Genomic DNA, 17,442 nt, shown 5'->3' with positions numbered 1-17,442 from the left:
TTTTTTTTTTTTTTTTTTTTTTTTTTTTTTTTTTTTGTATTTTTTGTGACCGGTAAGGGGATTGCAACCCTTGGTGTGGTGTCGCCCACACCGCGCTCAGCCAGTGAGTGCACCAGCCAGTCCTATATAGGATCCGAACCCACAGCAGGAGCGTCGCTGCGCTCCCAGCGCCGCACTCTCCCGAGTGCACCACGGGGCCGGCCCCCTGTACTTGCTTTTTTTACTTAACAGTGTATCTTGGGGAATCTTTCTGCATCACTATATAGAGTACTGTTGCTACTGTATTGTGTTTTGTTTTGCCTTTTTTATTTTAAGAGCTGGACATGTGTGTCCCCAATTTTATTTAACACTTCTTTATTAATGGGGAGTAGGGTTGTTTCCAGCCTTTGGCTTATTACAAGTAGTGCTGCAGTGAAATACTTTGTGATCTCATGACATGTGTACAGGTAAATCTGTATGATGAATTCTTAGGTGTAGGATTGCTGAGTCATGGGGAATATACATTTGTAATTTTGAAAGATGTTTTTACTAGGTGATGTCTAAGAATGTCCCCATGGCCTTGTGTTTTCAAACATTTGGATTTTCACTAGTCTGAGTAGTGTGGAATTGCACCTTTGGTTAGTTTTAACTCTCCTTTCTCTCTCTGTGGATGAGTTTGACCCTCAAGGGCCATGAGTTTCCTTTTCAAAACTGTTCATATTGTTTGTCTTTTTTTTCATTGGGTAGTTGGACTTTTTCTTATTTGTATCTGAAGGCTCTTTATATATAAGAGAGCTTAGCCCTTTGTAATGGGTGGCAAATGTTCTTTATTCCCACTTTGTCCTATTGGACCGCACTTTGAGAAACACTCCTATAGCTTGTCCGTGGTGTAAGGCTTCAGCTGACTCTCTGGAGAACCCGAAAACAGTGCCATCCAAGAGAACTTTCTGCCGTGATGGAAATGTTCTATATTTGCACTGTCTAATAGGGTAGCCATTAGCTACTCTGTGCCTTTTGAGCATTTGAAATGTGGCACTGAAGAATGGAACTTTTTTATTCTATTTAATTTTAATTGATTTAAATAACCATATGTGGCTAGTGGCTATCTTCTTGGACAGTACAGTTCTAGAGCCCACACAAAATAATATCACAAGCTTTGTTACCACAATCTATATTGTAATTATCGCTGCATATCCCAAAGGTTAAAAATATGAGGGTGCTTCAGAAAGTTTCTGGAAAAATAGAATTAAAAGATAATATGAATCTTTTCATGATCTTTTTGAAGTTCCCTCTTACTACCTGCCCCACCAAGAGGAACAGAATTATCATCTCAGGCCAGCTAAGCTGTTATTCAGTTGAAAACTGGAGGCCAAAATGTGGACTGCCTGTGAAAACAAATCAAGACTAATAAGTGTGTAGGACCTGGGTGTAGGGCTGAGTTTTGAAGAATGGTTAGGAGTTGGCCGTGGACATAGGAAGGAGAAAGGGCCAGGAAAAGGGATCATCATATGCAAAGGCCTGGAGGTGAAACAGCTTGTGCATTCCAGGGACCTCGGAGGTTCTGTGTCACCAAAGAATCAAGGGACCAGGAGTCTTGGAAGAGGGGAAGTGGAGGCACTTGAAGCTGGAGAGCTCAGCCGGGGCCTTGGACACCAGATGGAGATCCCCGTGGGGGTTGGCAGGCACTTAATAAATTGGGGTTTGTCGCAGGGTTGTTAAAAGATTCAAAGGAATGATAAACAGGAAGTCCTTAATTCAGCAGTACCTGGCACACAGTTTGCAAGGCTGGAAAAGGAGCAGTGGGGAGCTGGCACAAGTGTTTTAGTAGGCGAGAGAGATGATCTGATTTCCAGTTTTGCAAGACAACATGCTTCTCAGTATGGGGGAGAATCCTGTTACTAAGACGGAGGTATAGGGCTGGAGAGTCCTCTGCCTTTCTCCTTTTCTTAGTACCCTCAGCTGCCACTGGAGAGAAGTCTGCTGGAATGACTCTGAGACACCAAACCCCAGATTCCTGACCTTGACTCTGGGAGAAGTATGAGCCAGAAACCCAGCAAGGGGGAGGCCCCTTCCACTCTGCTCATGGCTGACTGATGCCGTCCTCTCTGCCCTGCCCCACATAAGCCTGAAGTTGACTGGCTGCTCCTAAGCCTAGGGAAAGATGGGGGGTTGCAGGGCAGACAGGCGCCACACTGGTGACTGGTCATTGCCCAAGTGCTGCATCCCCCTCTTCATGGGCTCCTGGTTGCCTTTCCTGCCTTCCCCAGCTGACTGCCCCACTGCCAGCTTGTTGTTTCCTATGTAGAAAAGTTGAAAGAATAGTGTAATGAATGAACATCCAGGTACTCTGCACCTAGATTCAGCAGTTGGACATTTGCCATGTTTGCCTCATCTTGCTATTTGTTATGCTAAATCCTGAATTTCTCTTCATACTTTGTGACACTTTATGCCTTAATATATTAGCAGGCATCTCCTAAGAATAAGGGCTTTCTCCTATAGAATCATGATATCTTTATCAAACATGAAATGATTATAATATATATTAATATCTTTCCCATGTCCATCCCATACTTGAATTTCCCTAGTTATCCTCAAAACGTTGATTTTCAAATCAGGATTCATTCAAGGTACATATTGTCTCTTTGGCCAATTTTAACCTAGTTTAGCCTTTTGTCTTCTTTTTCACCCTGAAGACATTGATTTATTTGGCAAGCCAGACTTGTTGTCTTGTACAGTTCCACCTTCAGGTTGTGTCATTTTATTACCTTTGGCATTGTTTACTTTTTTTCTATGCCTATATTTCCTGTTAACCAGAAGTTAGGTCTGGAGCAGGATTGGCAAACTATAGCACTGTCTCCTGTTTCAGTAAATAAAATTTTATTGTAACATGGCTATGTCTATTTCTTTACAAATTGTATATGGCTACTTTTGCCCTACAGTGGCAGAGTTGAGTAGTTGTAGCAGAGACTGTGTGGCCTGCAAAGCCCTTTACAGAAAATGTTTGCAGACGCCTGGTCTTGGCAGGAATGCTTAATCATCAGATTTGTGTGATCTTTTTGATATAAACCTTGTGTAATTTCTCTGCTCAGAACTGAGTGGCTTTTAGTCCTACTTGGAGTAAACTCCAAAGTCTATGCCATATCCTCCAAAATCCTGTATAATCTGGCCACCAATCCAGAGTCATTTCTTACCTCTAGTGCCCTCACTTAGCTACACTGGTCTCCTTGCTGTACCTTAAACACGCCAAGCACACTTCCTGCCTCAGGGCCTTAGCACTTGCTGTTCTCTATGCCTAGGACCCTCTTCCTCCAGATGTCGTCACAGTCCTCTCCTTAACTTCATGAGGTCTCTGCTCAAATGCTGCCTTCTCAGAGCACCCTGCCCTGTTCCCCTCCCCATGGACTCTGTTGTTTATATTTATTTATTTGTGCCTGGCACATATATAGGCATTCAGTAAATGTTTGTTGAATAAACAAAAAGAATAATTAAAACTAATTCTCTGTTGAGCCAGACGTTCTTCTAAGGATTTTCCATATATTAACTTATTTTGTTCTCACAACTGAGGCTATCTGTGAACAGGGAGGGACTGCAGATGCCCAGATGCCTCTGGGTCAGAGGAGGGCGATGGTTAGGGAGGGAGGTCCTCCATCCAGTGTTAGACCAACAATCAGCTGTCATTCCTGAAGTTGTAAGGACAGGTTTGTCATCCAAAGACAGCCCTGCCACTTTTGCTTCCCTGAGCTTTCCTCCCAGGCTCATTTTGTCCTGCTTAGTGGGGTAGCCCAGGACTGGGGCCCAGGCTCTGGAGTCAGACAGGTTGCTATGCCACTTTCTCAGTGGGGCTTTCTTTTTTTTTTTTCCTCCTTTTTTACTGACCGGTAACGGGATTGCAACCCTCGGTGTTGCGCCCGCACCGCGCTCAGCCAGTGAGCGGGAACCGGTCTCCACATGGGATCCGAACCCTTGGCGGGAGCGCCGCCACACTCCCAAGCGGCGCACTTCTCCAGTGCGCCACCGGGCCGGCCCCTCAGTGGGGCTTTCTGTCTGTCATGAGGAACAAATGAGGAAGTAAACATGAAAGTGCCTGGTGCAGGGTCTGCCCCATGGCACCCTTTCACACACATGGCTGCTGGTGCCTCTCTTTCCTCCATCTCCTCTGCTACCAGCACCTCTTACCTGGAGGATGCCTTGGTCTCCTTGCTTTTCCTTTTGGTTCCCCCAGTCTGTAGCCCACATAGCAGCCTCTGACTTAAAACAGAAATTGGAGCCTGTCACCCTCTGGTAAAACCCAGCGACTTCCTGTGGTGTTAAAAATTAAGACCCAAATTCCTACCATGGTGGCATAAAGAGCCCAGAGTGGTCTGGGCCTGTCCTCCTTCCTACCCTCATCCACTCCACTCATCTCTCTGTTGGCTCTAGCCACACTGGCACCTGCTGTGCCTTCTACAAACACCTCAGGCTCCTCCTGCCTGGGACCTTCGCTCTGCTGTTCCTCCTGCCTGAATTCCTTTTCCTCCTAGCCCTCTGTGTGGCTACCTCCTTCCCTCTGTTTCATTGATTCCACAGCCATGTGCCAAGTTCCTGTTCTGGGCACTGGGGATGGTCCATGTTCCAGTGATATCCTTCAGGTTCTTGTTTAAATGCCATCTCCGGGGCTGGCTGGTTAGCTCAGTTGGTTACAGCACAGCCTTATAACACCAAGGTCCCAGGTTCGGATCCCTGTACTGGCCAGCTGCCAAAATAAAATTTTTAAAAAATGAATAAATAAATGCCATTTCCTCAGAGAGGCCTTCCCTGTCCACGCTTTGAGAAGGGGCTTCCCTCTCTGGTCCCTGCTTTAGGACTTTCATATGTTTGTCTTCCCTGTTAGGCCATGAACTTCAATGGGGCTTATTCCCTGCAGCATCCTCAGTGCCCAGAGCAAGACCTGGCTTACAGAAGGCACTCAGTAAATATTGGTTGGCTCGGTGAATGCTCATGACACCCCTCTGAGGTACTTACTCTGTGCCAGGCAGTGCTCTGAGCACATTATATCCAGCATCTCATTTTACCCTTTCATGACTGTCTAGTGCCCACTTTGTGAGTCAGCCCACTGAGGCACAGGAAAATCAAATGACCTGCTCAGTGTTGCCTGCAGAAAGAGGTAGAGCTAGGATTTATGCCCAGGCCATTGGTTCCAGAGTCTGTGTTGTCAACCACAGTGTGATCCCCAGTTTATGTGGGAGGTAAACAGACTGGAGCAGTCAGGCTATTGAGGGTCACACAGCTAGTGTGCAATAGGGCTGAGGTCCAGGCCTTGGGCTCCTGGCTCTTGAGCCTTTGCCACTTGCAGCATTGTGCCATGGCTAGTGTTGCTTGGGCATACGTGGCTCCCCCACCTGTCCCTTCCCTGGCCCTAGAACCCAAGTGAGGGATGAGAAGGTTCCAGAAATCACCCCTGATGGGGAAGTGCTCCTGGGGGCAGTGGGAATGCCTGGGCTTGTGTCCCTGGGCCTCTGCTTGCTGGCTGTGTAAGTTGGGCAAATGTCAGCTCCTCTGTGCCTCAGTCTCCTCATTTACAGAATGAAGTGAATAATAGTACCTACTGCTCAGGGGTTGTTGGGAAGATTAAAGGAGTTACTTCACATCAAGTGCAACAGGGGCTGGCATCTGTAGGTCAGAGGCATTAGCAGTACTGTTGTTTAGTGGGGGAAGTCCCTCTCTGAAAGGTGGTTCAGATCACAACTTCTGAGGGGAGGCTCCTGGGCTGCATGACATGGGTCCCTTGGTCCATGAACCTTTCCCAGAGAGTGTCCCTGCTTGGTTCTCCTGGGCTTTGTTAGGGAGTCGAGGCCGTAGCTCTTACCAGCTTCTCCTGAGTCTGAAACTCAGATCCCCTGCACAGGGAAAGGTGGCATGGTGCCAGTGAGGAGCGGGTTGTGCTTGAGCATGAGTCCCTGCCATGTGAACTTCACAGGTGACTCCTCCTCCACATGCCTCAGTTTCCACATCAGAAATGCTGCCTCTCCCCTCTTGTGCTCTTGAGAATCTGATGAGGAGGTGTTTGTGGAGCTGGCCATTTAGTGTTGTTATTTATCTACTCATGTCTCTTGGTAGGGAAGGAGGTTGGTTTCCTCAGGGGCTCTCCTTCTGGGGAATGGAGGGTACTTAAGCCCCAGCTTGGGTTGGGAGCTCCCCTCTGCCCCAGATACCATGTTGCAAACCCTTGAGGAATATCCTGGACAGAGGCCCTTGCTTTTCCTCTGGAATTCTGAGTGCTGCAACCTTGTAACCTCAGTCCAGTTGGAGCAGGATTGGGGGTCTGTGAGGCAGCGGGAAAGCCCCAGTTACCCCTGACCAACTTCCTGCATCCCTGTGGGTTCCCACAGTCCCCTGTGTGGTGGGCAGCTTGAGCCAGGATGGATGGGATAGGTCCAGGCTCCCACCCAGGGCCTTCAGCACCTTTTATGAGTTGTGCCAGTCCCCATGCACAGTGCTCTCATAGGCAGCTTCTCAGCAGCCACAGTCCATGGAGGAACAGAGCAAGCTGAGAGGGGTGAGTTTACCCAGGTGGCAGAATTGCTATTAGAGCCCCAGTGGTGTGGCTCTGGAGCCTGTGCTCCTGATCCCCTTCCAGAGTAGCCGCCTCTGTCCCCCACCTCCTTCTGGTGCTTGGTTGTAGATGCGCCCACCATGGTTGTTTATGTATTCAGGCTACTGTTGAGGGCCTGTCTGTGTCTCCTCTCCACCCCTCTCTTTGTAAACTTAGATGGTGTCACACGGACATCTTAGTCTGCAACCTGCTTTTTTCATGTGACAATCTCTTGAGATCTGTATATATGAGAGAGAGATATTTTTCTTTTTAATGTATTCACTGTGTCTCTTAGGAGATCTGTTATTATTATTATTATTTTTTTTACTATCTACCATCTTACACTCAAGTTAGCATTTAAAAATTTCTGAGAGAAGTCCTCTTCCTGGAAGCAGGTAAGAGAGCATGCCTAGGGTCCTAGGCAAGGAGCTGTGAGCCTCAGCCTCCTCCTACTGGAAGTAGTCAAGAGAGCATACCAGGGGTCCTAGGCAAGGAGCCTAGGGCAGTACCCACTGTCTGAATGCAGGCTAGAGAGCATGCCGATCAAACCACTTCTGTGTGGGCAGCCCACCACAGCCACTACCACAAGCACAACCACAGCTGCCATAAAAGTGGCTCAATGCCAAAGCAGCAGCCACAGCCACCATGCACGCATCCCACTGGACACTCAACTGTATGGACACAAGGAGAGTCACCAGCAGAGACTAGAAAAAGAGGATGTCTCTCTCCTCAAGGCCCACTCCAGAGTAATAAAAGAAGCAACTGCTCTTCCAGATGAGCAGACATCAATGTAAAGATACTAGAAATACAAAAACCCAAGAAAATATGACACCACCAAAGGAATACAGTAATTCTTAAATACCGGACCCTATAGAGCAGGAAACTCTTGAAATGACTGAAAAGAAATGCTAAGCAACAGTCTTAAGAAAAGTCACTGAGATGTGAGAAGACTCAGACAACATAATGAAATGAGAAAAAAAATCCAGGATGTGGGGCTGGCCCGTGGCTCACTTGGGAGAGTGCGGTGCTGATAACACCAAGGCCACGGTTCGGATCCCTACATAGGGATGGCCGGTTAGCTCACTTGGAAGACTGTGGTGCTGACAACACCAAGTCAAGGGTTAAGATCCCCTTACCAGTCATCTTTAAAAAAAAAAAAAAAAATCCTGGATATGAAGGGGAAAATTTACAAAGAGATCAATACCTTAAAAAAGAATGTAGCAGAACTCATGGAACTGAAAGATTCACTCTCAACGAAATTAAAAGCATAACTGATAGCTTAAGTAGCAGGCTAGAACAAGCAGACAAAAGAATTTCTGATCTTGAAGATAGTCTTTTTGAAATAACCCAGGTGGACAAAAAAACGGAAAAAGAATTTTATAAAATGAAAATCTAAGAGATCTAGCAGACAACCTTAAGCGCATATTCAAATCATGGGTGTTCCAGAAGGGGAGGAGAAAAGAAAAGGCATGGAAAACCTATTCACTGAAATAATAACAGAAAATTTCCCAGATATAGGGAGAGACCTTCAGATCCAGGAAGCTCAAAGATCCCCAAACAGATTCAACTCAAAAAGATCCTCTCCAAGACACATTATAGTCAAACTGGCAAAGCTCAAAGACAGAGAGAATCTTAAAAGAAGCAAAAGAAAAGCATCAAGTCACCTGTAAGGGAATCTCTGTCAGGCTAACAGCAGACATCTCAGCAGAAACTCTACGGGCCAGAAGAAAATGGGATGATATATTCAAAATACTAAAAGAAAAAAACTGCCAGCCAAGAATACTATACCCAGCAAGGCTATCCTTCAGAAATGAAGGAAAAATAGTATATTTTCCAGATGAACAAAAGCTGCAGGAGTTCACCACCGCATGACCAGCCCTATAAGAAATCCTCAAGGAAATCCTGCATCTGGAATCTGAAAAACAATAATCACTACCATGAGTACACAAGAAAGAACAAAACCCACTGGTAGAACAAAAATGCAAATGAGAAAAAGAACCTAAATATTACTACCAAAAAAAGCCATATTGACAATGTAATAATGCCCCTACTTTATCTGATTTTAGTAGTTTTGGTCTTCTTTCTTTTTTCTTGGTCAGTCTAGGTAAAGGCTTGCAAATTTTGTTATCTTTTTAAAGAATTAACTTTTGGTTTTGTAGCTTTTCTTTATTGTTTTTTAATTCCCTATTTCATATATATTTCTGTTGTACTCTTTGTTATTTCCTACTTATATTTGCTTTTAGTTTAGTTTGCTCTACTTTTTCTATTTTCTTAAGGTACAAATTTATATTACTGGTTTGAGATTTTTCTCATTTTCAATATAGGTATTTACAGGTATAAATTTTCCTCTAAGCACTGCATGAGGCCTGCATCCTGTAAATTTTTATATGTTGTGCTCTGATCTTTATCTCAAAGTACTCTCTAATTTCTCTGATTTTTCTTTTTACTCATTGTTTATTTAGGAGAGTGTAGTTTAATTTGCACACATTTGTAAGTTTTCTAAATTTCCTTCTGTTAATGTTGTCAGAAAACATTTTCTATGATCTTAGTCTTTAAAAAAAAAAAGGAAAAATTTAAACAGTCTGCCTTTTAAAAAAGTAGGTTATTTGAAATATTATAGAACTTTTAAAAGTAAATAAAAATTTCTAAGAGAAGTAAGAGGATAGCTATGGGTCTGATAAAGCATATCGCTTGAGGCATTGGGTCAGGGAGGGAAGAGGCCAGCGGGCTCTGCCTGGGTGTACACCAGCCTTACTGTGTGCTCCACCTGGGTGTGCACGGGTTCTGGGGCCACGTGGACTTTGGCTGCCTTGCTCATTCATTACCCAAATAACTACCAAGTGCCTGTCACAGGTCCTGGGGCACACCACATTCAAAGCAGATGGAGATCCCTGCACTCATGGGGTGGACATATATGGGTTATGGGGACCCCAGACTCTAGTCGGGTGGTAAGAAGCAGTGTGCCACCACTTGATGTTTATGCATCTTTCTTACAAAGCATGATATGACATTCACCCATCTGTCTTACAGAGCATGATCTCGGGTGAATGAGGCCAGTTTGAGAAGGTAGAGCCTCTCATGCATAAACTGGGACCTCTGAGCTTAGTTGCTGCTTGGTTCAGCAAGCTACGGAGCTAAGCAAGAAGTGTCCTGCCTGTGGGCTGTGGGAAAGGCTATAGACCCTTTGTGATCCCAGCTACCGGGCTTGGAGCAACTGCTGTGTTTTTCTTGAATTTGGTTTCTTAATCTGTGCCTCAGTTTCTTTCTTTATAATGCGGAAGGAGGGGATGGTTAATAATGAGTGCTCTGTGCGTGTTTGTTATTAAAGGGGGACAGTTCCTGACTCCCAGTTCCCCTCCTTGGAGGCAGCCAGGGCTCCATAGCTATGACTGCTCTTCCGGAGATGTATGTGCTTATGGTGAGCATGTGTGTGCAGAAATCTCTTTATTTTCTAACTAGAAGCACAGAGCTCTACACTGTCCACTCCTTCCTCTTTTCACTTAAGATGTCTCACATCATTCCATGTTGGAATAGACTTGCCTCGTTCTTTCTCAGCTGCAGAATATCTCATTGCATAGATGTTTCACGTGCATTCTGTCTGCCTCACATCAACCCCGTGTGTTAAGCACTGCTGGTATGTTTCAGTGAATCCAAAATGCCATCATCTGAAAGACACTGTTATTTTATATAATATCAAGAAAAAGCAGAGCCCAATTAAGTCAAGGTAGTCTACCAACTGTGAGATGCATCTGTATTCTGGTAGTATCAGAATATGGGAAAATGTGCTTCATAGGACTGGTGGAAATAGAAGTAGTTTGTGCGATAGGTGAGGAAATGGAGGCTCGGGAGGAGCACAGCTCAGCAGCTGGACCAGACTTGGACTTTGAAGCCCAGTCCTAGATGCTTGTTCCCTTGGGTAGGGGCCTCCGTGCCTCAGCAGCATGGGAACAGTAACGATTGCCCGCCAGGGCAGGGGCGATTCTGGAAGGTGCGTGTGAAGGGTTTGGCCTGTTCTTGGCTCCCATCAGAGTTGGCTGCACTCACTGCAGCTTATTTAAATCACTGGGATTTGGGAGTTTCCCTACTTGTGTTCTTTGAATTTTTTCATTCTTATTGAACATTGGATTTTTCCCACTGGTCATGTGGCTGTTTTTTAGACACAAGCAATATACACGGAGGGTTCAAAATGTGTTAGGTTATTCCTGTACCAGCCAGCCTCCCCCCTCCAAAAAAAAAAAATGTATTGGCTGGGGCCCCTAGAATTCCTGTGTGGGGGGTCAAAATGGGATATGGACAATTTAGTATCATTTTGCCTAATTGTTTTTCTTTTTGGTTTCTGGTCATTTTCTCTTATTAGATAGAACAGTTTGCAAGTATCAGAATTCTTTCCTAGCAAGTTCTAAATTATGAGTGACAGGACTATTTTATTGTCCTTAAACCAGGCTCCCTTTTGCTGGGTCCTGCTTCCAGTCCCCCACCTTTTCTTTCACATCCCTGGCCCACTAGAACCTGCCATGCCCTCTCCTGCTCCTGGCATAATGTCCTCTTCAGGGAGTCATGTCAGCCAGCTCTTGCCTTATAAGATCTTAAGCTGCTTTGGTTAATAAATGCTTCCTTTTACTCTTGGTTTTCCTTGACAAAACATTGGTGACCTGTAAACTTGAGCTTGTCATTTGTTCTGAGGGAATTCAGAGGAACACTGTCTCTTCCTCATTCGAGGCTCAGGGTGGCGGCTCATTTTCAAGGGGCTGTGAAGAAGGATGGTCTCCCCTCTTTGATGCTTTCACTGCTGCCTGGCTTCAGGTGGTCTCAGGCCAGGCCACTTCTGGGAAATGGATGATCTTTCTCCCTATTCCACTCTTACTCTCTCCCACCCACCTCAGCCAGAAGTCTGTGAAATTTCAGTCAAGTCCCATCAGTTCTCAGTGGCTGAGATAGATCTCGCCCAAATGCCCAAAGCTGTCTGGTCATTTGCTTGCCCATTGGAGGGCTGGACGTGGGCTGGGAGGTGCACTCAGCCCTCCAGCCCTGAGGCCCAGGAATCTGGCTCCCTGGGACTCAAGATGCATGTCTGTCCCCACACAGGGAGGAGTGGATGCGGGCCATCCAGATGGTTGCGAACAGCCTCAAGCAGCAGGGCCCAGGTGAGGACCCCATGGACTACAAGTGTGGCTCCCCCAGTGATTCCTCTGCGGCTGAGGAGATGGAAGTGGCAGTCAGCAAGGCACGAGCCAAAGTGGTAAGTGCTGGGGGCTGGTAGCCAGGGGCTGCCAGCTGCAAGTGGCCACCACTCCCAATACTGGCCCTGTCCTCCTTGATTTCTGTATGACATGCACAGGGGTCCATCTGAGAGACTTAATGGCTGCCCCACAGGATGGGTTGGTTCCAGGTTGTAGATGCCCCAGGGGCTGCTCTGTGCCCCTGGGATGAGGGGCAGCCCTGGGTGGACCTGCTGCAGCTTCATCCTAGGGGATTGTGAAGATCCACCTACCCCCATGTCAGACCTTGGCCCATCCCTCCCAAGACCCTGTGCTGGGAGAGCCATGGTCTGAAGGCTGCTTCAGAACAAACAGTTGCTGCCCAGAGCCTCCCTTCCTGCCCTAATCTAAGCATTTGGCAATAGTGTCTTTTGGTTTTCGTCTTTCTTTGTTGAAATTTCCTCCCACGGGCCATGTGCCAGGCTCTGTCTGCCCCTACTCTCTCCCCATCCCCTGCAGACCATGAATGACTTTGACTATCTCAAACTGCTTGGCAAGGGCACCTTTGGCAAAGTCATCCTGGTGCGGGAGAAGGCTACTGGCCGCTACTATGCCATGAAGATCCTGCGGAAGGAGGTTATCATCGCCAAGGTGGGCACTCCAGGGACTGAACAGTGGCTTCGCTGGGGGCCACGGTCTGGAGCCATGGTTAAGAGCTCTTGTGGGGCCTTCTGCTGCTTAGTCTTACCCATAACTTCTGCTTCTTAGTTTTATTATCCCTGACAAACCCCATGCCCTTTGGACTCAGTCCTGTAAGTCCCCAGTCAGAGAATAGGAGCCTGAGGCCCATAGAGGAGTGGGCTGTCCTGCCTGCTAATGAGTCCCCCACCCCTCCCTCTGGTGGCCTAGGAGATGCCTATGGAGGGCGTCTGCCTTGGGGCCTCCACCAGCAGTTGCTGTCAGTGCCTGAATTGAAGTCCATGTGGGGAGGCTGGGCTGGGAATGGAGTGTTATTTTTTCCCCTTATTTAAGGTTTTTATAATGGAAGATTGCAAACACACAAAATTTTAAAAAGAAAAATAGAGTCTCATGTGGCCATCATCCAGTTTCAGCAATTATCAGCATTAGTTAGTCTTGTGTCATTAGCTGTGCCCTCCCCTCCCTTTTTTTGTTCTGGGGGTTTTTTTTTTTTTTTTTTTTACCCAGTATTGAAAACCTTTTATTTATTTATTTTTTTTGTTTATCTGAAAATGGTTTTTTTTTTCCCGTTAAATTTTTATTTTGTCAATATACAATGTATATGATTGTTCTGGAGTATTTTAAGGCATATTCTAGACATATCTTTTCACGTGTACATACTTAAATATGTATCTTAACAGATAAGGATTTTAAAGAATATAATCATATGGTGCTATGATCAATCCAGCGTGATTAACAGTTAATTTCTGATGTAACTGGTCCAAGGTAGGGTTTCTCAGCCTCAGCACTCTTGACATTTTGGGCCAGATCATTCTTTATTCTGGGGGATTGTCCTGTACGTTGTGGGATGTTTAGCAGCATCCCTGGCCTCTACCCACTAAAGCTAGTAGCAGCACCGCCCCTCCCCTCAGGTGTGACAATCAAAAATTATTTTAGACATTTCCAGTGTCCCCTGGGGATAAACTTGCCCCAGGGGAGAGCCAGCGTCCAAGTTACTACAGGTGGTTGAGGATTTTTGTACACTGGTGGTGGTTTGGTGTTTCTGCTGCTTGTGTTCGAGTTGCCCAGAGGGCTTGTAAGACAGACTGGGCCTACCCGGGTTTTTGGCTCAGTGGGTCTGGGGTGGGGCCTGAGAGTTTGCATTTCTATAAGTTCCCAGGCAATGCTGATGCTGCCAGTGTGAGGCCCACACCCTGTGAAGCACCGTTCTACAGTCTAGAGTCTTAATTAGATCCAGTTCCTTCTTTGGATGAGGATACTTTGTAGGTGGTGTTTCCTACATCCTGTGGCAGCACCTCAGGGGTCTCATAATGTCTGCTTATTTCCCCTTAGGGGTGTTATAATTGGCCCGTGGGTTCAGGTAGTGGCAGCCTGATCCCTCCATTGTAAAGTCCCCATCGACTTTTCACTTTGTGGTTTTGAGAAAGTCACTGATTATCCTTGTCCGAGTCCATTATTTAGTTAGGGCTTATACATGGTAATGTTCTACTCCTGTCTTTCTTTCTGCATTTATGGCTAGGAATGGAATTGCATTTCCCCAAGACATTGCTCCCCTGTCCCTAAGGACAGCGTGAGATGGGCAGGCATGGTATTGCCCACCAGCCCCTCACCCATGTTCTCTGTCTGCAGGATGAAGTTGCTCACACAGTTACCGAGAGCCGGGTCCTCCAGAACACCAGGCACCCATTCCTCACTGTGAGTCAAACTCCCCTTCTCAGGCAACGTGGGGCCTCCAGGCTAGCTCCTTTGAGCAGAGTTCAGGGAAGGAGCCTAAACCTGCCTCTACAAAGCACAACCTTGGTGTAGACCAGGTGAGCAGGGCAAGGCGTTGCTGTGCTCTCCAAATCACCTGAACCAAGACACCAGGGGTAGCAGCTTCTTCATAGACTGTGGCTTCATGTTGGCGCTTCAGCCAAGTGAAGATATCACATTACAAGATGGCCCCAGGAGAAGATGGCTGCTGTGAGTTAGAGGCACTTAGCCCAGTTGGTCAAAGGGGGAACATTAGTTTTTGTTTTTGTTTTAAGATGTAATCATAGAGGTAGATGTGTTATCATTGTGTTGCCTGTCAACTTGGCTGAGTAGATACCTCTTTGGGCCACAGTCTCCGTCAAGGCCAGAGGCCAACAGTTAAATGGACTAGGTTGAGGATGGCTTATGTGTCATTTCTTTAGCTTAGTTGCTCTCCAGATGTCCTATTAAGCCATAGCACCTGTTCAGATGGAATCATGAGTTACCTCAGTGTAGAAGACACAGAACAGTAGAGTTGTTTTGTGTGGAGGGGTCACCCAAAGTGTCTCTGAGGAACTCTCTCCAGGGCTCCTTAGAGCACAATTTGAGAACTACTGTTTGTTGGCTGACAGCTTGTCCATCCTGTCTTTGGAGTCGGCTCCCAAGCCATCGCCACTCCTAGCCATAGCATATACATCACTGTGTGTGTGTGTTTGACACATTTTACTTTTAAGACAAGAGGAAGAGCGAAGTAAAACAGCTGTGGTTACTCAGAACATACATTCTTCCCTGGCTGTGCCTGGTGATGGCAGAGGACAAGGTGGTTCAGCACAGTCACCCTTTCCCTGCCCTCCGAGACATGAGTTCACTCACATCCCCCAAAAGGTGAAGCCGATTTGAAGACCATCTACCTGACTCCTGCAGCCCAGGCCCCGGTAGGGAGTGTGTGTGCAGAATGAGCAGTGTCGCTCCTCCTCCTTCCCTCCTCCCACCCTGGCACCTTCCTTTCCACAGGCACTGAAGTATGCCTTCCAGACCCACGACCGCCTGTGTTTCGTGATGGAGTATGCCAACGGTGGGGAGGTGAGCGCAGCTGCCCCAGCCTCACCGTCTGGGTGTGTCCTTCTGTAGTGTGGGAGGAGGTGGAGAAGAACTGTGTGAGATGGATGGGAGGTGGAGGGAGACTTACTGAATGTCATCCTCTTCCACTCTCCCCATCCCCCTTGAGGCAGGCAGGAGCATCTCCCATTTTGCAGGTAGGGGAACTGAGGCTCAGAGAGGTTAAGTGGCTTGCCCACGTTCACACAGCTAGGGTGTTGGTGGGGTAGGGCCCAAACCCAGGTCCAGAGAGGTGTGGAGGGCCATGGGTTGGCTGACCGCACCAGGTAGTGTGTTCTTAAAGGCTCCAGAGAAAGCATGTGAGGGTTAAAGCCCACGGCACCCCGTTTTCCCCATGTTCTCTGATGCATATAACTTCAGCCACTCACTGTCACTGAGTTGCTCACACTCACTTCTGTCACCCACTCGTCTCTCATGCCCTTCTCTGTGTACACAGATGTAACTCACTGGAGTGTGGTCATTTGTTTGCTTCATCTGTCTGATTTGATCTCACTCACAGCTTCTTGTCATTTGCTTATGATTTGTGTTCCTCTTTGCTTCCTTGCTGTCACTCCCTCACTCACTGATCCCCTCATGCCATCCCTCCCTTACTGTCTCGTTGGCACCTACTGGCTGTCCCTTGCTCCTCATGTGAGCTCTTCTCTATTTACTGCCCCTCACTCGGTCCCTCTTGCTGACACTTGCCAGTTCATGGAGCAGGTGTCACTGTGTCCCTGGGCTGGGGACCACGGGCTGCGAAGGTGAGGGCAGGTGGGTGGGGTGTGGGCCATGGCCCCTGTCCTTCCCTCCTCTGGTCAGGGGTCTGATCTCCTCTCCACACCCCTTCCTCTGGCAGTTGTTCTTCCACCTGTCCCGGGAGCGTGTCTTCACAGAGGAGCGGGCCCGATTTTATGGCGCAGAGATTGTGTCCGCTCTTGAGTACTTGCACTCGCGGGATGTGGTATACCGTGACATCAAGGTTAGCGTGCAGTCTGGGGTGGGCTGGAGTATGTGGCACAAGCACACAGAGGGTCCAGGCTGGCCCATGGTGCACACATGGGACTCACACTAGGAAGGCTGGGCCCAGGCCCTTTGCCTTATATGCCAAACTCCCTGCCAAGGTCCAGGGTCGTGGTTCTGTAGGGAGGGACCTTTCTGAGCCTCCTAGGCTGCTGGTGGGGGTGTAAATTGGCGCAAGCCCTTTAGAAGATAGTTTGGCATGTCCAGCAAAGCTGAGTGCCAGCCGTCTGCTCTAGCTGTGTGTACAACAGAAGCAGGGACATGTGTTTTCCTCAGAATGTGTACACACATGCTCAGAGCAGCACTATTCACACTAGCCCAAACTGGAAGCAACCCAAATGTCCTGTCAGAGAATGGGTAAAGTACATTGTGGTGTGTGGTCCCACACTGGGATTCTACACAGCAGGTGAAGAGAACACAGCACAGCTACTCACAAACGTGGACACATAGGCTAATGATGTTGAGGGGGAAAAGCCAGAACAGGTATGAATGCAATATTGTTTACAGGTGTATACATAGCTGGTAAAAACTGTAAAGAAAAGCAAAAGTTACTTCCATGGGCTGGCTGGTTAGCTCAGTTGGTTAGAGTATAGTCTTATAATACCAAGATCATGGGTTTGGATCCCTGTTCTGTCCAGCTGCCAAAAAAATAATAAAAGTTACTTCCCAGTGGAGGGTAGGGAGGTCCTTAACAACTGGGAGGGGCACATAGGGGGCTGCTAGTGTTATTTCTCAACCTGGTAGAGGTTACACAAAGGCCTTAACTAAATTACCCATTTGTGTTTTATGTTTTGTACTCTTTCCTGGTGTATATTTCATAATTAAAAGGAAAAAAATTTAGAAAAAAACAGGAAGGAGAGTTCCCTCACATCCAAACTTAAGAAACTGCTGCTCACGGTGGGGGCAGCAGGCTGGGGCAGGGCCTGGCTCCCACCTTCCCCTTCCTGGCTGTTTCTCAGCTATCCTGAGGCATGGCTAGAGTGCAGGAACATATCAGGTCTGGCCTTTCTCTAAGCCTCAGAGGGTGAAGACTTAACCTTTTTTTTTTTTTAAAGATGACCGGTAAGGGGATTGTAACCCTTGACTTGGTGTTGTCAGCACCACGCTCTCCGAAGTGAGCTTAGCGGACATTCCTATATAGGGATC

General features: G+C 47.2%; 1 protein-coding gene across 3 annotated transcripts in view; it reads left to right on the top strand.

Moving 5' to 3' along the window:
- AKT2 (v-akt murine thymoma viral oncogene homolog 2) overlaps positions 1-17,442 on the top strand; it is a 62,298-nt gene that overhangs the window by 33,140 nt on the left and 11,716 nt on the right. For all 3 annotated transcript variants that reach the window (XM_008582340.1, XM_008582326.1, XM_008582333.1), the window contains exons 5-9: positions 11,636-11,789; positions 12,268-12,399; positions 14,077-14,142; positions 15,193-15,261; positions 16,133-16,255. In XM_008582340.1, the coding sequence (XP_008580562.1) occupies positions 11,636-11,789; positions 12,268-12,399; positions 14,077-14,142; positions 15,193-15,261; positions 16,133-16,255 (544 nt within the window). The remainder of the gene's footprint in view (positions 1-11,635; positions 11,790-12,267; positions 12,400-14,076; positions 14,143-15,192; positions 15,262-16,132; positions 16,256-17,442) is intronic.

This window comes from Galeopterus variegatus, unplaced genomic scaffold (genome assembly GCF_000696425.1).
Source record: "Galeopterus variegatus unplaced genomic scaffold, G_variegatus-3.0.2 Scaffold93, whole genome shotgun sequence".
In the NCBI taxonomy this organism is placed as follows: Eukaryota; Metazoa; Chordata; class Mammalia; order Dermoptera; family Cynocephalidae; genus Galeopterus; species Galeopterus variegatus.
Note: the sequence above shows the minus strand (reverse complement) of the source record. Positions and strands in the feature narration are given on the sequence as shown.